The 20,787-nt window shown below is 38.0% G+C and overlaps 1 protein-coding gene across 1 annotated transcript in view; it reads left to right on the top strand.

Annotated features, from left to right (window-relative positions):
* The window catches only part of LOC112047243 (dual specificity testis-specific protein kinase 1), a 114,808-nt gene extending 99,485 nt beyond the window's left edge, over nt 1-15,323 (top strand). The window contains exons 2-7 of the mRNA XM_024084288.2: nt 7,026-7,147; nt 10,952-11,153; nt 12,139-12,224; nt 13,664-13,919; nt 14,005-14,120; nt 14,198-15,323. Coding sequence (XP_023940056.2) covers nt 7,026-7,147; nt 10,952-11,153; nt 12,139-12,224; nt 13,664-13,919; nt 14,005-14,120; nt 14,198-15,176 — 1,761 coding nt within the window. The 3' untranslated portion in view covers nt 15,177-15,323. The remainder of the gene's footprint in view (nt 1-7,025; nt 7,148-10,951; nt 11,154-12,138; nt 12,225-13,663; nt 13,920-14,004; nt 14,121-14,197) is intronic.
* The last annotated feature ends 5,464 nt before the right edge of the window (nt 15,324-20,787 follow it).

The following is a 20,787-nucleotide window of genomic DNA, read 5'->3' as shown; positions in this document are numbered from 1 at the left end:
AAATGAGGAGATCCGCAGAAGAACCAAAGTCACCGACATAGCTCAACGAGTCGCGAAGCTGAAGTTGCAATGGGCAGGGCACATAGTTCGAAGAGCCGATGAACGTTGGGGTCCCAAGCTGCTGGAATGGCGACCCCGCACTACAATCCGTAGTGTTGGTAGACCCCCACCAGGTGGACTGACGACATCAAGCGAGTCGCAGGGATTCGCTGGGTGCAGGCGGCTCAGTATCGTGGTGTTTGGAAGTCCCTACAAAAGGCCTATGTCCTGCAGTGGACGTCCATCGGCTGATATGATGATGATGATGATGATGATGATGATTTCTGTGTAAGTATATAAGTTTAAATTGTCTATGGAAAACATTTTCGTCTTACGAAACCTTTATTCGCATTCTAAAGAAATGTTTAGGAATGAACCTATCTCCGCAGACTATGAATATCAAATGTTATTAACCATTGTAGAGAGGAGTCCCGTTGCTTGCTTATGGTAACGAAGCGAGCGTGCAAAATGAGAAGACGATCTGTCATTCCATAAGGAAATATCATTATACTGTGCCTGTAAGGAAGTTGACTTTTGTTTAGTATTCTATACCTTGGGAGATTTATTTCTTCAATAAGATTTTATGTTACAGTTGTTTTTTTGAAGGTTAGAATTGACATTCAAAATATATTGTTTTGCAAAGAACTACCGCCTATCTCATTGTGCTCAGAATACAGAAAACTCCAGAAGGAGTGATCGAGTATAAGAATGAATTGAAATTACTCTTTTTTGGTGTAATTTTCCGAACAAGCGATTAGTCACTCTGTGTATGCCGTAGAGTGACGTGCAGTACAGGTACAATTTTTGAACACAATGCGTGCTTTATAATGACGGTTGAACGTGGCTTCTGGTGTTTTCTGCATTCTAAGTCCTTCTGGTTCTACATTTAAAATCTGACTCTTGAGTTCCGACATTTTGTATTGAATTACTATAGAAGTTAAATCATTCATCAATCATTAACTCACTAAATTATACTTAATTCACACACTAAGCTTTATGAACTCTTCCACCCGTTCGAAGAATTATATTTTAATTAGTAATTAATTTACTATTATTTATGTCTACTTTACTGTATGTTTGTATGGACAACATGGTCACTGTTAAGCTCATTAAAAAAATATTCAATGTCGATGAAAACACACAATGTACGAGTATGTAGTCAGTAGACTATTATTGCAATTATTAGAGTTAATGATAACTCTCCCGTTACCTTCGTTATCACAGCTGCAAGATAACGTTATCAGGGTTTGCGGCGATCTTTTTATAGCACCGACTTTGTACGTGTAGTGTTTTGCAATGACATATATTTACCTGGATACATTATTCTGTTACTTTTTATAAAAGTTGTACTCGTCCTGTCATTGTTTTTTTTGTACCTACTAGCAGGTTCTTCGGCGTAAATTCAGTTCTTCACAAATTGAAAAAAAGTTTGTGTTTTACAATCGTATAAATGCACTTGAGAAGACACAGTTATTTTAATCACAGACAGACACTTCATCTTATATTCACAAAACTAAAAACGAAAATAGAATAAGAGCAAACAAAAAAAAATCTAGTACTAGAATCTTTAAATATAAATAGAACTAATTCCTATAAAAATGTATCATCTAAAGTGGCACACATATGCATGACAGATGATCTTGTTACTAAAGAGTCTTCACAGCTATCCATCGAATTTCATGCATCAATCTCATACATAATTAGCAGATCTATCTCAGAAACTAGTCAAGAATAATAAATAGTTTACAATAGAACCAACAATAGTTCAAGAAGAAATGAAATCAGTTGCGAGAACGGTTAGCGATAATAACTACGGATAGAAGAAGCTAGCACAGTTTTATTTGATGCAATTTAAGAAAACGTTTAAGTTGTAAAACCAAAAGACTTCGACCTGGAGTCACGTCACGATACACGTGTTATGGTGAATTCGAAACCAATGAACTTGTAAAAACCATTCAGTCACGAACACATTATTTTGTTTTAAACGTGTCTGTTGGCGCAAAGTTGTTTGAAACAATGGTGAAGCGGAAGCCGTGCATTGGTTTTATATTTTAGTTGTACTTTTAAACGCGTGGTTCATGTTCCCGTAGGAATACAGGGATAAAATATAGCCTATATCACTCACCTTATCTCACGATCTATCCATAATTTTCAGTTTATTACAGACAGGCATCATCATTATCAACCCATATTCGGCTCACTGCTAAGCTTGACTCTCCTCTCAGAATGAGAGGGGTTAGGCCAATAGTCCACCACGCTGGCCCAACGCGGATTGGCAGACTTCACACACGCAGAGAATTTAGAAAATTATCTGATGTGCTGATTTCCTCACGATGTTTTCTTCACCGTTTGAGACACGTGATATTTAATTTTTTAAAATGCATACTAATAAAAAAAGTTGGGGGTGATGCCCCGGACCGGATTCGACCTACGCCCTCCGGAATCGGAGGCAGAGCTCATATCCACTGGGCTATCACGACAGACAGACAGGCATGAGACTATTAATGAAACCCCAATAGTAAACGAGAACACAGTAAAAAAACAAACTACATTGCGGCACTATGCTAAATAGTCAAATAATGAGCCGTGTTAAGGTAAATACACTTTAGGTTAGAACTCAAAAGACCATTTTAAGTATACAATTATAATAAGATTAATACGAGTACTATTGGTAGTGTCAAATAAATGGGTGAACAATAAACGATACGATCAAAGAGCAATTTATTCGCCATAAATTACCGTATAAATCGAGACCGCAATACAAATCTAGGCAATAGAGTCTATCGTTTTAAAAGAGCCGATAGTATCAGAATTCCCGTATTGGGATGGCATATTACGGTAGTTAGCAGTTTAGGGTCACAGAGAAGCCATATTTGAAGAGCGAAGCAGTTGAAAGCAGTGCAATTATGGAAATTCTCCTCCGAGACGTGCCTCGGACGGGATTCGCTTTGGGTGTTAATGCAGTTTTAGATAAGGCACAGTTAGTCGAAGCGCACCAAATTATAAGCTTACTTGATATGGATTCAACTCGCGGCTACGCTTCAGGGCATGAATCTGAATAGTATGAAACATGGTGCTTAATTTGATCTTCAAATAACAAAACATTGTGGGACCTGACTAGTTTCGAACCAATACTAATGGGGCCCTTACTCATAAGCTTGTTCATGCTACGCGGCGTGAACTAATTGTAAGGTTGTATGTCAAACATTGGTTTAGTTCACGCCGCGTTGATTGAACAAGCATATAATTCAATTCAACAACAATATAATTACTACGCAGAGGTATAATGAATGTAGCGATCCATATAAAATGTAGGTAAAGTTAAAAGTATACGCAAACAGTGTGACGCTAGAGTTATAAAAACAAACTGGGAACAGCATTGATAAGATAACGGACGCAGAGCATCCAGCCACAGACTAATAGAAAGGTCTAAAAAGCTGTACATATTTATACCTATTCTGAAAGACAACAACAACCCACAGAACGATAAATAAGACTTTTTTTCTGTTTTTATTAAATCACAAACTAAATTGAATTCAAATCTCTTATTAAAGCTTTTTTAGTTAGAAAGTTAAAATATCAAAAAATGCGCTTCACAGCAATGTAATATTATTTTACACGCCCATCATAATTATTCATTTGTTGAACAGCTTTATCTTTATCTACTGTCTTTGATTTTGTCTCACTTTACTGTTGGAGTTACGTTAAAGCGATTCTGCTGCCTGCTGCCGTATGCGCTTCGTGTGGACTTTGTGTCGTTTTTATATTAGGTACAAACTATCACTGTCACTGGACGGTCATTTGAAGTTTACTCTCTGTTTCATTTTATACTTTGCAACCTACCGGCGGAGGAGAGTGCTATCTCTGAGCGCATATCTCTGCGACACTTCGTACTAACCTGGGTTTATACAAACACTTTAGATATTATGTGGCAACATCAATTGCACCATTTATTTTTTAAATACCCATCTTAAAAGTAATTAACTATATCTTTATAATTGGAATAATTGTCTAACAGTAGTAAATGTAGTAATTTTCCAAGTTTTGCCAACTACAGAATTTGCTAAGTCTGTAGTTGGTTGAATTGTAATTTTAAATGTGGTACATAATCTATACTTAATATTATAAAGCTGAAGAGTTTGTTTGTTTGATTGAACGCGATAATCTCAGGATCTACAGGTCCGATTTGAAAAATACTTTCAGTGTTAGATAACCCTTTTATCGAGGAAGGCTATAGTCTAGTCTATATATTATCCCCATATTCCTACGGGAACGGGAACCACGCGGGTGAAACCGCGTGACATCAGCTAGTATGTACTATTTTCTTTGCTAAAATATCTTAATTTTGATAGATTGATTTATAAAACTTGGGCAACTTCGCCAATGAAGTTGCACCTTCTAAATCAATAAAATACATCTAAATTCTAAACATAGGAGAATAAGAATCACACCACCTTCACCTGCTTGCAAAATCTGCCTTCGTGATCGGTATTTTTTCACCCACTAATCCATAGCCATAGTTATTTTTTCACCCAATAACCCGGAGCGGTCGCTAATTGTGCAAAAGTTCAAGTGCTCTCCGATACTCCGCGTGTATCATACGATCAGCACAGTTCGTGTCAAGTGGACGCTGAACGGATAAGGTCTCGTTCATACGATCGTCTTGTGTGACAATTGTCGCAATTTGCTACTATTGGTTTTAGCAGTAATAAATACCTGTATCTGACACGAATATTATTCCGACCTTGTATTATTGTTATCAGTCTATGCGGTCACTCCCTTGAGTGAATGCAGCTATATTTGCAAACATGATGCTTGCTTGGTGGCAGAAGGAAAGCTTTAGTACGTTCCCGGACTGTTATATACAATTAACCAACACATATATATACATTAATAATATTTATAATCTGTGTAATTGTCAATGTCAATGTTATGTTACTTGTCTGTCTAATTGTCTTGTCTATTGTCTACTGTCATGTCCTAAAGTCTGTACACGTATCTAGCCTATTAAATAATATAATCGTCAAGCATCGGTGGTCTTATTTATTATTATAAACGTTACACGGACGAGCTTTGTGACAAAAGAGCTCTCCAAATAATAAAACTTGAAACTTCTCTCTACGATGTAACCCAGCGACATTTCGACAATCGGTTTATAGTTTTCACGCCGGAAACACACTTTATGATGGCACCCTAACGTAAATTCGACAGAATTATTTGTGCACCCAACGCCTTCGCTATAGAGGCGAAAACCAATAGCTAGGTAATGAAGTCGTGAGGCTGTTGGGCGTGGGCGTGAAATACTGTTACGGGCCCACTTGGGACGGTGTGAACGAGGCGTTTCGCAAGTGATGGCGATCGAGTACCATTTGGTACTCGTTGCCTGTACCATAAATCACTTCAATTTTTTACTTTAGTAAGATTCTGTTTCCTAATATAACGAAAGCTTGCGATAGACATTCACAACCTGAGCCAATGCTCCTATCGGATGATAGCTGAAATTGTACTTAGATTACTAGCTGAAACAGTTAAAACTGATACAATGAATTGAGAGTTAGATAGTACTAATTTACTTGACATACCTCGATATAGATAATAAATATATTATGTTCTACTTGGTACACTAAATATTTATTTATGTAAGACTTCATAGGAAGCCATTTTTGATATCAGGAATATACTAATTATCTACTTAATAAAGATTATGTGTATTGGTGCAAAAGCCGATAGATAGATAATATCGGAGCTAATTAGTTAGTATTGATTGAGTTCTGATAACGTTCTATAATTACGATATAAACAACATGGCATTGAAAATGTATTACTACTTTATTTTATATATATCGGCTGTATGTTTGTTTGATTCAGTAAAACTTGAAAAAAGAAATCACAGATAATAAAAATAAAGGTCTCCAACTCAGCATAAAGCTGCAACTAGTAGCAGCGCTGGCTTTCAGTGGAAACCTTTGAAAAGGTGATGATATCACGATGATGATGATGAAGTTTGCCTACATTTCTGATGAGCAAAATAGAAATAAATGAAACCAGTGAAAATAGAAAAAAAACTCTTACGCAATTTGTCTGAACTTTCTTTTTAAATTGTATATTTGCTGTTGGTTCATTAATGGATCCATGACAATGTCTTTAAAAAATTTACTCGAGCTCAGAAGTTCTGCTAGATTCGATTTCTAGAGGACGAGATGTTACTTTCGGCAACTCTTATGAGACTTCGGCTTAGAGGGTCTGAAACCATTATTATTTGCATTGTGGGCTCATCGTCAGAACAGTTCTGACCTGACAATGGTACATCCGGATGACGTAAAAAATCGGGGACCTCGTATTCGCTGGTAAAGATGTTATAAGTTAGACGGCCGCGTGGCGCAGTGGGTAGTGACCCTGCTTTCTGCATCCACGGCCGTGGGTTCGATTCCCACAACTGGAAAATATTAGTGTGATGAGCATGAGTGTTTTCCAGTGTCTGTGTGTATTTATACATTATATAAGTATTTATATGTAGTATATAATTGTATATTAATATTATAATATCAACTATCTTAGCACCCATAACACAAGCTACTCTGTATGCTTACTTTGGGGCAAGATAGTGATGTGTATTGTTTAAGTATATTTATTTTATTTATAAGTTTGATTGTATTTAGTTTTCTTTGATTAGGTCATCTGTATCGATAAGGACATTATTTATTGTGTGGGACGCTAAAATTGGGGATTTAAAATAAAATAAGGGGACATTTGCTTAAACTCAATGTTTCCGGCATTGTACCAAACCGGTGCAACTACATTGATAAATATTTTTTCGTTAGTTGGAACGACTTTATCTTTAAAAGAGCGGTCAATTGAAATGGGATTTTTTTACACCTGCTTTGCCATTTTGTATGTTTTTTATAAGATTGTACTACACACAACACTGAGTACTTTATTGAATTGAACTAATTAGCATAGCTAACAACGGCGTTGAAATGTTCCAGGTGACACACAAAACGTCGGGCAAGGTGATGGTCCTGAAGATGAACCAGCAGCGCGCCAACCGGCCCAACATGCTGCGGGAGGTGCAGCTCATGAACAAACTGAAGCATCCCAACATACTGGGGTGAGTCAGATGTATCCTCTCTACTATACTATAAGTATTTAATATGTATAAGATGATGGTCCTGAAGATGAACTAAGATATTAAACAAGCAGACTCCGCTAGTTTCAGCTGCATAGCTCCCGCCTCCGTGGGAATATGATGATAAAATATAGTCTATGTTACTCTTGATTAATGTAGGATTCCAATGGTGAAGGATTTTCTCAAATCGGTCCAGTAGTTTCGGAGCCTACTCAAACAAACTAACAAATAATCAAATAATTCCTCTTTATAATACCTATTAGTATAAATAAGATAAGATTGTTTCGATAGGATTTAATCCTCACCTCGTAGTTGTATGCGAACAACAATTTTCCTCAACCTCAGGTCAAATGCCATCATCTCCAACCAAGTATCGGCAATACGTAAGCCTCGTAACGTGTTACGAAATGGCAACAACGCCAAAACAATAGGTTGCTCTGTTTTAGTTCATTTCCTGGTCGCTTATCTCCGCAAATAATATAAAAACAATGCCTCTTTGATTACATTGTTGAATCATATTTTTCTCAGCATCTAGGGCGGCATCTATGTTTGAGCTTTTTGTACTTTCATTTGAATAATGAATACTACGAATTTCACTTTGGCTTTTAACAATGTCATTGTAGAGGTTGACAATAAATTTAGTATCATTGTAAGCCTAGATTGACTAGTGACTACTCTATTTTAGTAAAGTTAGGGTTTGAAGGGGATTGAGTCCAGCGACACCATGTCACCACCTATAACATCAAAAAAAAGAATTTTTTTAAAAAATCTATTGGATTTATGAAAAATCTATTAGAAATAGTACCTACAGAGAAAGGCAAAGCAACTCTATACATTATTGTGTATAGAGTTCACAGATCATAAACAAAACCATTTCCCATCGTTGGTGTAGAAACAGAAGACACTACTTATAGAGCTGTCAATTTGGACGGCCATTTGCGTACGTATAAACGAATTAGTGCCAATATACAAATTGTATGTGTAGAACGTGCTAAACACGCTATAATTGACGAAACGCAAGTCTTATTGTTTTGTTATGCACTCACCCAATCGTTTAGCAACTGGGGTGACATCAAAACGTGACCTCTTTACTTGACATCTTCATCACGACTTCCAAGACGTGATTGCATAATGGACGACTTACCTGCCTCCTAATTTAATTTCGAAGAACTGTGTCGTGTGGCATCGAAGCATTTTTTGCTAGGTCCAAAAACTACATCTATTGTAACGCGTCATTTTTGGTTTTAAAGTTTTGAAAACAGTTTTACTTTTTTCATCTTGCATTAGCTATTACGAATATATTTTTAGTTGCTATGTCGGCTTTGAAGAAACTCTCTTCATTTTTATTTTGAAGTTAAGTTTGAATGATATTCAAATGTTTCCCAAGGTATCAATTTTACTTCCGAGAATTTCGTTGAAGCAAATTCTAAGAAGTTGGAATGTCTCGTTTATTCTTAAGACGTTGAAGCGGAATAGCACTAAAAATAAGCAAAAGTTCCGTTCCGCCTATTATATCATTTTACTGGTGCATGAACGTGGTTCGTCTCTGATAAAAGTCGTTTCTATTTCTGTGCTTTCTTTAGGACAAGGAAAAATATTTTATTTTCATTGCTCGGGAAGCTAGGTATAATAATAATAATAAAGGCTCTTTGTACAATGTTTTATGTTTTGCAAATAGTAAAAATTAACTAAGTTTCTACTGCATCTCTTTGATTATATTTGTAACAAAATCCAATGCATAAGATTAGTTAAAACTTAACTAAGCAATCGATCTTTTATTACTATGCATATTTTTTGGTGTTTGTGAGGTATGCACTTACTTCCTTTTTCCTTGACTATGCTAAAAATTCAAGTGAAGCGTACAGGTTAATGACATACATACCAAGAATACTTGGTATGTATGTCATTAAACTTATTTATAATTACATCTTCTGAAAAAACAAAAAAGTCCCAAAATTTACAGTTGGCAATTTCGTTCACTATTTTTCTAATAAAATATAATGAAATGAACTGCTGGGTAAATAATACTTAACAGTAAATAAGCAGCAAAAAAAATTGTGAGAAAATATCTAGAAACGCACATAATTGACTTCACGGATAACTCTATCTACTTCAATTAAAGAACACCAGTATTTTGTATTTGTTACTATTTAAGATGTCGGATAATTGCCATCTAGTCAAGGGGAGAACCACATAAGAGCCCATCATTAAATTGTTAGAAGATAACAATGGCATTCACTATCGTGGCTCTCGATTCTCGAAACTTCCTAGGAAGGACTAGTACTTTCACTGCGCGTAACATCTTTTGCGTGTGCATCTATCATTCGCGTCGTTTATTTTATTCTTCCATGGCATTTGCATTATAATTGAGCCCTCTCTCGTGCACGCGACTGTTTAATTGGCAATTCGCATTGATTGCTCGATTGATTGACGGGCCTTGACACTAGCTCCTATTTTCGTTGCGTGACGCCTTCTAGATAATCGCTTGATGCTGCTACTTCCTTTTCATTGTATAATAATTCTTCTTGTTTTCTTAAACCGCTTTCTTTTTGTATTTGAATAAATACTTAAACATACTAATTTAGCATGAAGTATAACGGTTCTTGCTACTTTACTGCGAATTAATTTCAATTTGAATGCGCCATGTCTGTTTTTTTTTTTTTTAATTTTGTTTTTAATGTCCCTTTGCCTTACCACGCAACTAATAATTTCACTGTTTTTGCTTTTCTAATAATAATATGTTCCTTCCTATAGTTTGTAGTTACCATTGAGGAATTCAGTTGTTTTAATTTTGCTCTTATTGTAATTGTCTTCATAAAAAAATATAAGTATATTCAAAACCGCACCCTATTGCCTTAATGTTCTTCCCTTTATATTATTGTGTTAGTTTACACACGAGTGTTTAGCCGCTAGGCTTTCCAAGTCTATTTATACACAAAGGGCTTCAACCTCAAAAATGTGTTTTGAATGTCGTCTCGAGTAGGAGCATTGTTTGTAGCTGTTGACTTGCATGCATTTGTTGTGAGGTGGAACCACTACACTACACTGCTATTGTGCCCACCTTGGCACCCTTCGCTTCGTCAGGTGTACAACCTGATAAGGGGGTATAAGAACTGGTTTGAAGTTTGAACCCGTTTTTATTCACTCCTATTTCATCTATTGTTTGGTACGTTAAATGATAATATCCGAGACGATCTATAGGACGCAGAATTTATGGCACTGTAAATTAATTAATTTAATGCATTAAATGAAATCCCATTCAACTTTTTACCGCAAGACATTGTGTGGGTTTTTACCCCTATGTTGTAGATGTATTCTTAGTCTTATTTTCTCATACTTACGGCTAGGGTTTGGAATAAGTTCCTTCCTAACTTTGTATTTCCTGAGTCTTATAACTCGGGTATCTTTTAAATAAGAGTGAATAGGCATCTTCACTCTTATTACTACTCTTGGCAGGGAGAGGAAGTTTATAGTTAGTCTGCTAATCTGTTGAGAACTGATTTTACGCCAGGGCCGAAGTAAGGAGGTCTAAGGGCGAGCGTAGTCGTAGGCGTCCTATAGTTACTAATATACAGCTGATTATATCATGGCTAAATAAAGAAAATTCCCAAAAATTATGATTTTTTAGACGGACCGCGTCAAACGGATTTCAGTATTCTCCGTATAGAAAATCATACAAGTGGACGCACCCACTGATCCGCATCGGTTTTATAGAGCGTAAAATTAAAAATCCGTACGATGCGGATATGTGGACGCCTACATTAAATGTATTGTTCACAATTCCAGATTCATGGGCGTGTGCGTGCACGAGGGGCAGCTGCACGCGCTCACGGAGTACATGGAGGGCGGCTCGCTGGAGCAGCTGATCCTCAGCCGGCCGCCCGAGCCGCTGCCGCAGCCGCTGCGCATAGCCCTGGCCGCCGACGTGGCCGAGGGCATGAAGTACCTGCACTCCTTGGGGGTCTTCCATAGAGATCTTACTACTAAGGTGAGGATTCTCATTCTTCGGGTCCCGTACCCAAATGGTAAAACGGGTACTCCACTGTCCATCCGTCCGTCGGTTTGTTGCCGGTTGTCCGGCCGGTTGTATCTCAGGAACCGTGATGGTTACACAGTTGAAATTTTCACAGGTATTCTTTTTCTGTTGCGGCTATATAACAGGAAATTATTATAACACTGAGCAAAATAAATATTTAAGGGGGCTTATAAAGGCGCCCCATATCATAACACGCCAAGAGCAAGTACCTACCTGGCTTGTTCTCCCTGAATTCGGCCCAAATAACAGAGAGGTTGAAAGGTCATACGAGGTGATGTGTTTTAATAAATGATGTTTTGGGGCGAACCGGCATGGGATGAGATTTTGTGGGTTTGTGATTCTAGTCTGTCATTGTAAGTTGTTTGTGGGTTTGTGATTGTGAACAAGGACAGACATGACGTCCTGTCCTATGTATCTGTCACTGTCCTGGTAATGTCCTCTATAAAAGGATGGAATTCTTCACGGGAAGAAGCGGCCGGTCTTCTACATAATCCACGTCTCGTTGGAAGAAAACTTCGCCGGCTGCGGGAGTTCGCACCAGTGGCGCTGTTGGTGCTATTGACGAAGATACGTTGGGTATCCGTCGTACTGTGTTGAAACTTTCCTAGAAGGGGAAAATGTAACATATACCTTGTTTGAACCAAAAGGTGAATCGCCTGCTAAGGTCCACCCTTGGATCTTGCCTGCCTTTACAAGTATCTGAACTAGCAGAGTATCGTAATACTCTCTAGTTCAGACACTTGTCTTGACTCATGTGTCCCAGACTGAAGTTTAAACTTAGATGGTGACCAAACGTGTTTTAGAAGAGATTGCAACCTAGACAGTCGCGTTAGTGATTTTGTGCATTAGTGTTTTGTGTTGTAATTATTGTTTTTGTTTTTTAATTATTTGCTCTCCAACACCGTCAAGCGACTTATAACTTGTATGTTGTTTCCAGAATGTACTATTGAGGAAGCGACCAGATGGCGAGTACACCGCCATTGTCGCGGATTTCGGTTTGGCCGCCAAAATTCCACATTCTATGTAAGTTTACCATACATTAGCATTACAGACTTTATGAATAAGCTGACAGATAGACATATGCGTTAAACTTTGTTATTAGTTTCTATTAAATATTTTTTTTGCTCTTATTTTACATCCTTATCTCAATTTTTGATAATAACGCTCAATGTACATACATTCCATCACACCTCTTTCCCGTAGGGGTAGGCAGAGTCCTTGCATATCTCCCTTGCTTCTTCTATTCTTATCAATCCTTTCATACAAGTTTGTCGATTTAGGTTAAGTAGGTACTCGTACTCTTGACCTATCCTATAATGAGAATATCCTAGATTTGGTCCACGAAAGTTACACTTCCATTCACACTCGCCTTTTGTTAACCTCCTTTCATTCACCTTCTTTATGTGCCCAAACCATCTAAGAATCTCGATCTTAGTGCCTCCTTTTTCTTTTACTCCACAACGTTCTCATATTACTGTTCCTTGCTCTCTCAAATAATACTTCGTTCATACTTTTCAATTGTCTCATCTCTACTGCATTTATTTCACTTTAATGCTTCTACTGCCATACCGAACTTTCAATACCGTACCTAAGTTTTGGCACTAACACTCTACTATGCACAACCAGTCTTACCTTACGGGACAACTTTAGGCCATCCCATCATTTGGCATTTACTCTTCTTTCAATATCACTTTTAGACAATCTACATAAATAAAGTCAAATTCTATTATTTTACTAGCGGACGCCCGCGACTTCGTCCGCGTGAAACTCGATGTATACTTTTCTTTCAACTACCCCTACCTAACTCTACCCCTACCCTAACCCTACCCTACCCCTACCCTACCCCTACCTTTTCCTGATTTTTTTTCCTCTAAACCTCACTGAGCCCAAGACCTTTCCAACGAATGCAAAACCGTGGAAATCGGATCGTACGTTCTGGAGTTATAGCGTCAGGAAGGAAAACCCGACTTATTTTTATATACTAGATTATAGCATATATTAGATTGACTGGATGATGTGGCACAATTGCTACTAGGATATCACACTCATTAAAGTGATTTCGTTTCGAATTTATGCGTATACTCGTAGTTGTATTGCGTAGAAGTGGCATCGAATTATTTGCAGCGGCAGCGCGTAACCGACAATTATATTATAGTTGTACACACGGTAGACTGTACGCAGGCTATCGCACGGCAGCTCGCGTGCCGCGGCGCAGCATGTGACGGAACGGGTCATTTGTCAACTTTGGGCCATTAATCAAGCGGCCGTGGCAACCACTACCCTTCTCTTTGCGAACGCTGCGGATATTGTGCGCTTACCATCGCCTACCTACTGTGTGGTCGATAGTTGTGAACAGACACTGCCAATACCGCAAGTCTTTTATAAAATGAAAAAACCTGTCCATCACAGGTGACCAATAAAGGTTGAGGGACTTTGTTGACGGTGAAGGTTTTCGCTTCCAGCAACGGCTACCGGCTGCCCAGCGTCGGCTCGCCGTGGTGGATGTCGCCGGAGTGCCTGCGCGGGCGCTGGTACGACCACCGCTCCGACATCTTCTCGTACGGCATCATCCTGTGCCAGCTCATCGCGCGTGTCGACGCCGACCCCGACGTGCTGCCGCGCACGGACAACTTCGGCCTCAACTACATGGCCTTCGTGGAGCTGTGCGACGAGGACACCGTGCCCGACTTCCTGCGCCTCGCCTTCCATTGCTGCATCGTGAGTGTCGCTACTGCACTGATAGCAGATCTTCTGGACTTCAAGGACGAAATCGAATTGCATATCACTCCTTCTCTGTTCGCAGTATGAAGCCAAAGCGCGGCCGCTATTCACGGAAATAGTGAGCAAACTCGCCGAGGTGAAGGAGGGCCTCGACGACGCCGCGTGGGAGTGCCTCACGCCCAACAACTCCTACGACAGGTACGTGTCACCGCGTCGCGTGCGTTGCGCTCGTCGCGTCGCGTCGCAGCCGGGCTGACGTGCGCTCTCTGTCGCAGCGACTCGGCGGACTCGTCGGGCCCGCGCTCGTGCCCCGGGCCGGCGGCGTGGCGGCGCGCCGGGCGGCTGCGCTCCGAGGGCGGCGCGGGCTGCGCGGGGCGCGAGGCGCGCGCGGCGCACCGGCGCTCGCTGTCCGAGCTGGAGTGGGCGGGGCGCTGCGAGCGGCCGCCGCACCGCTCGGCCGGCGCGCTGGCCGCCCCGCCGCCCGCGCCGCCGCGCCTGGCGCGCTTGCAGCGCTTGGCGCACGTGATGCTGCTGCGCGACACGCACGCCGCGCCCGCGCCCGCGCGCCGCGCGCTGCACTCGTTCCGCGGCGTGCACAAGATCCTGGAGCCGGCCGTGGCGCGCAGCTCGTCGGGCGAGCCGCCGCCGCTGTCGCCCGCGCCGGCCGACGAGCCGCGCGCCGCGTCGCTGCCGCCGTCGCCGGCCATGGCGCGGCGCGACGGCTCGCTGCGGCGGCGCGCGTCGTGCGAGAGCGGCATCTTCAGCGTGGCGGCGGAGGAGGCGGCGGGCGCGCTGTGCCCGTGCTCGCTGCTGGGCTGCCACCGCTGCTGGTGGCGGCGCGGCGCGGGCGGGCGCGAGCGCTGCGTGCGCGCGTGCGGCGCGTGCCTGCGCGCCTACGACCGGCTGCTGCGGCGCCGCGTGCCCGCCGCGGCCGGCGCGCTGCTGTGCGAGGGAGGCACGGACGAGGCGCACGTGCTGGCGCGCTGCTGCTGCGCGGCGCGCGCGTGCCCGGCGGGCGGCAGCGGCAGCGTGTACACGGACAGCTCGGAGGACGGCGCGTCGCTGGGCTCGGACAGCCTGTACGACGAGCGGCCGCGCGCGCGCTCGGCGCAGATCGCGCGCATCGTGGAGTACTTCGAGCGGCGGCCGCGGCCCGGCGGCGAGCGCGCGCGCGACGACCCGTGCGGCGCGCGCCGCCTCATCTGCGAGGGCGCCGTGCGCTCCAAGCTGCCGCTGTTCGACTCGCGCTCGTAGCGGCGCCGCCCGCCCGACTGATCACATACACACACACACAAGTGTTTATGTGCAATGGCGATCTGTATTTGTGTGACCATCAGATAATAAGTCACCAATCTTTGATTTATTGTTGTCTCTATAAACTAAGCAAAGTGTCAGAGACTATATATCTGCCGACCTGACGCGATGAGTTTGAGTACTTGGACTTTGTAAATTAATCACATATATATAAAACTGATATAAATCTATCATACTTAATTTGGTGTTTGCATATGCAAATAATAGGTTATAATTATTTGTTTACATATTTATAATTTATATATTATACAGTATTAAATTACATACTACTTGCCAGATTACATGAGTTTGTAAATATTCGTTAACATTTAAGTTCTAATGAGAGATATTGTCATAATGTATACTTTAGTTTATTTGCAAATGGTGAAGTGTTTGGAGTACTGATGTTTATTAGGTTATGTATGTTCTTTTCTTGTAATAATTATTTTTTCGTCTCGGGATTTAATAATTATTGTAATGTTATTTTATATTTACATTGAGATGATATTGCTTCTAGAATCACCTCTATTTCGAATGACTCAAACCTTGCAAAAAAAAGATTCATACTTTTCATTCTCTGTACTATGGTTAGACGGTAATCCCGATACAATGTAGAGGAACATCTAGAAAAGTTTTTTTTTTCGGTTTGTGAAATTAAAAATACAACTACAAATAATTTTGAGGCCTTCTTATATTTATGTAAAAATATCCCATACATCCAAAACTGTTTATGCATTTAGAAATTATGACGTAACCTGAGTTTTCCACTTTTAATAGTTCTATTTGAGCAGTCTTTTAAAAAAAACTACGAACTTTTTTTTTAAAGTTCTACATCAGATCGTCCATCCATGATTCCAACGACAAGATGGTGATAAAATATTGTAACATAAAACCAAGACTGTGAGGTTTTCCTAACCTTAGAATTAAATGAGGCTTCATTTTCTTCATTTGTATGTATGTAGATAGACATATGGCAAGTGATAGTGAACAATCTAGAGGTAATAACATCTCTCTGGTTATTTAAGCTAGTTTAACAGACAGAGTCATAGAGTTCTCTTTTTTTTGCGAATAAATCACATAAAATTATTTATTTATACTCAAATATTTTATCTTGTGGATATCTACAAAAACTTTTGTATACTATTTGCGAAATCGTCCTCAAGTTGAACTAATTCTTTAAACTTACTATTTATATAAAAAGGTGTGTGATAGCTTTGAATATATATTCAAAGATTTAAATCTATGAAATATATGCCCGAGTGAGTGAGCTCGAGTAGGGTTGCCAACTTAGATTTTATATAATTATCCAATTATTATTTTTAATTTTGCAAAATATATGGTATGATTCACAGAAATAATGAATACAAAAAAAAATAGTGTGCTTTAGACCACACGATTGAAGGAAAACTTTTTTAATACTACCGCACAATGTCCGTTCGCCTCACCCCATTACATTTTTCGTAACGCTTTCACCACACCGTCAAGTATTTCAATACAGTTAATCTGCTCTTTGAAGTCGAAAAATATTACTATTGCATTTGTGTGTGTAAACTGAATGTTCGTTTCCTGAATGAATGAGAGCCATAGACCTCCATAGACTAAATAATATACACTAATAATTTAGATCATTATTTATTTTTAACAATGTTAAAATATCTACCAAGGTTCTTACAGTAATTACAGAAATCAGTATACATTGAAAAAATATATATTTTTCGTACTTCTTTGACTCTAATAGTACAAAAACATATGCAGTGTGCAATGCATAGTACAGATGGCAACCCTACTGGGAAGATCTTATACCATTATATTCATGGAAAACTTTTCAACAGCAATCTTTGATTAAAATCTTTGATATTTTTAAACTGCGATAATCTATAAACATCTATGTAATACAGAAACGTGCCTACAAGGTCCATACTTTATAATAACTGCACCAATAATAACTTCTTAATTAAGTATATTGAACACTTTGCCAAATTCAGGAATAATGAAAAAAATATGTTTCAAATTATAAAAATACAGCAAATTATGATAGCGCAACGTCGAGTCAATTTTAATAATGCAAAAGACATTGACCTCTTATTAGGAAAGGATGCACAATTATGTAGAAAATTTCATTTAAAAAAGTGACCAATTTTGATTTGACAGTCTTAGAATTATTGGTAAAGAAAATTATACCTAAAGGCCTATATATATAGTCCAATATTGAAAAAATCCCAAATTCAACCTTAAGGATTGAGTTTAAGGTTGAATTTGCAAATGCTACTTGAATTGAGTGCCAAGAAGTTGTGTTTGGCACTCATTGAGTGGGAACGTTTTTTTGGTCGCTGATTGTGCATCCACTTTTTAATAGGAGATCGATGGCGAAAGAGAATAAATCCGCGACGATCTATAACGTACAAAAACATGTGTCAAAACAGTTCTGTTGAAAATCTGATATAATATCAATATTGAATCGATTATTTTGATGATTTCATAATATTCTGTTTAAATCTCACTAAAAACACCTTTTTTTTTTTGTAAAACAAATAAGAAAAGGAAAACCTGAAACACATCTAATAAATACATAATTTTTGTAAGAAAATCGAAATTTTAAAATTTATACAACTCTACATTACTAGCGGACGCTTGAGACTTCGTCCACATGGTATATATAGTTTTTCATAAATCCCGCAGGAACTATGGATTTTTCTGTGATAAAAAGTACCATAAATGTTGAATACAAACCTTCGTTTAACCGTTCCAGATTAGATAGAGAGATTAGCTACTACAACCAGACAAACGAACAGACTTTTTGTAATGTTTGCAAAAAGTTTTAAGTGTTTTAGTATCGTGTAAATACGTTCTTCGAACTATAATTTAATTATACTGACTGATTATAAAAACTGAAGAAATATATCGCAGCTCAGTGTTAAAAGTTGTGTCCAGTGATTATATATATTTTATTTATTTTTCCTTTTTTTTAATTTTAATAATGTTAATAAAATATAAATTATAATACAAAAAACTATTAAAAAATTATAAAAAAGGGACCTTTGAGTCAACAACCCAAGCAAATGTGTGATTGACCAGTGATTTATTATTATACACTTTTGCAAATGAAAGTCCGATACCATACATACAGACAAATTCGACTTTTTTCTACTTTAAATAAAGGAGTTCGAATTGAACATGAATAGTTTCATTGTTAGCTTCAAAAATAGATTCAGACACTATCTTTTTATTTATTAATAGTGACAAAATATACATAGCATTTTTTTTCTTTGACTTAACAGAAAATCAAATAAATTATAAACATTGTTTTTATATTTTTACAGAATAATAGTAATTTATCAAATTTTTATTATTTATACAAAAGTTACTTATTAAAATAATCGATTCAAATCACAAACTATAAGATCAAAAACGGTATATTTTTGTATATAGAAATAATAAATGATCAAATCTTTATTTTTTTTAATATTACAAAAATAAAGCTGCTTCTATGGTCAGGGTAATTTGGTTGTAAATAAAGTAAAATAAATAACCTACTTAAATAAAATCGTGGTCAAATATTTGAAATGAGATATGCCCCCATAATTTATATGTTGCAGTAAGATAGATAAAGCCGTATTATAGTTGCGTTCCTATGGTATGGATATAGTTATATATACCGTAATATAAGTATAATATGGACGCAATATATATTATTTATATTTTGTTTGGATATTTAACTGATTTGTTTGGATATATATTACCTAAAATAATACTATAACAGATAAAACTCTTTATATTGAAGATACTTTGAAAAATTTTGTTGAAGGAGAAGTTCTTGTTATATAAGCGATACTGAAACGTTTTGAAACGAAAGTTTTTTAATATAATTCGTTTCGTATGTTTTGAATGATAATTTTTTTAAATGAAATCAAAAATATAATATTAATAATATATTAAGTATATTCCTAGTAAGGTAATCGTGTCGTATAATTATTGTGTTCTAGTATAACTATATTTCTTGGGATATAACTATTTTAGCTTTGTCTATCATATTGCGACATAATTATGTATATAATGATATTTATGGAGAAATTATAATATATTTATTTACGCAGGTCCATCCAAGCGTGAACGACGACAGATTAGTTTCAAACACTTACTATTTGGCACGCTACTATTTTGTGTCCTATTTTAGTTTCTGAATAGTTTTTTTTTTAATATCAATTGTCTTTAATGAGTGACGACTAATAAACGATTTTGTTTTATTGTGAATACCATTAAATAACTCTCCAGCTGGCATATTTCCTATTTTGGTTTTTATTATCAAAATAAAAAACAAATTTATTGACAAAATGTCATCCACATACTATGATACAAATTACAAATGTCATCCGGTACCTACGGTGTATATCATTTAATATGTAGATGACATTTTGTTGTCCACTTCAATAAGTTGATAATAAAAACCAAAATAGTGAATTAGGCCACTGGTCGCTTCATCCAACAATTCAGTGGTGGCCATTCCATTGCCACTTACCATAACCACTCGATGAGCTATGTCGGTATCTCTGGTTCTTCTTATTTCTGATTTGATCGCGCAGATATATTCGAGAATAGCTAAGTAATCAATAATTCTAAATATATTTCATTAACTTACTGTCCCTTGGCATATCAACGTTTGAAATATTTGATCCTCATTCCCAAAATAATGTGTAATAATGACGTAAACACTAAAATCGAAAAAATCGTCTGTGCCAAACGAAGATTAACTATTGTAAAAAATCAATAAAATTGCATTATTTATTATGAATAAAAATACATATTTCATAATGGTATAAAACATAATAGATAGTTGGTGTTGAAACATATATGGCAATTTTATTTTTAAATTATGTTTGTGTGTGAACTATATGCACACATATGCAGTTTAAACTTATTTGAATGTTTAAAGCTGTAGAACTTCCTTTTATTTATACATGAGAGCAATTTTATGTCCGTCCAAATCTAATGTGGGATGCATTTTTTTTATCATATTCATTGATTTTAAATTTTATAAATAAAATAAAATGAGCCGCTGTATAAGTAAATTATGATTATATAATGATTTATTTATTTTGCTATCATCCGCGAAAATTCGGCGAACCCATGCGACAACGTCACCCAGGTCCGACAAAATACTCTCTACGTACGTTTCACCCCGAAACCGGAGCATCCTCAGGAGATGTTGACTCTACAACGTGCAATTGCACATCGCATGGGTTCGCCGAATTTTCGCGGATGATAGCAAAATAAATAAATCATTATATAATCATGATGAACTTCCGCAAAGTAACGCCTGCTTCTATCCAATATTTAAGTAAATTATTTTTTCTGGCTCCTCAACGCATGCTTGTGTAGTATCTAGAACAGATGTTCCCAAACTACAACCACCACAAACCACCACCACTTTGGGAATTAGTGGTTTAGAAAAACGTGAAAAGTGACTATAAGTATGAGGTGTCCGGTAGAAATAATTCACATATTGTAATGTATTTTAGAGATATTGTCACAAAGTTGACAATTTGAGAATACCTACAAGATCTGTGTCTTTTGT

Source organism: Bicyclus anynana, chromosome 7, assembly GCF_947172395.1.
Source record: "Bicyclus anynana chromosome 7, ilBicAnyn1.1, whole genome shotgun sequence".
In the NCBI taxonomy this organism is placed as follows: domain Eukaryota; kingdom Metazoa; phylum Arthropoda; class Insecta; order Lepidoptera; family Nymphalidae; genus Bicyclus; species Bicyclus anynana.
The sequence above is the reverse complement of the archived record's forward strand: the minus strand, read 5'-3'. Positions and strand labels throughout refer to the sequence as shown.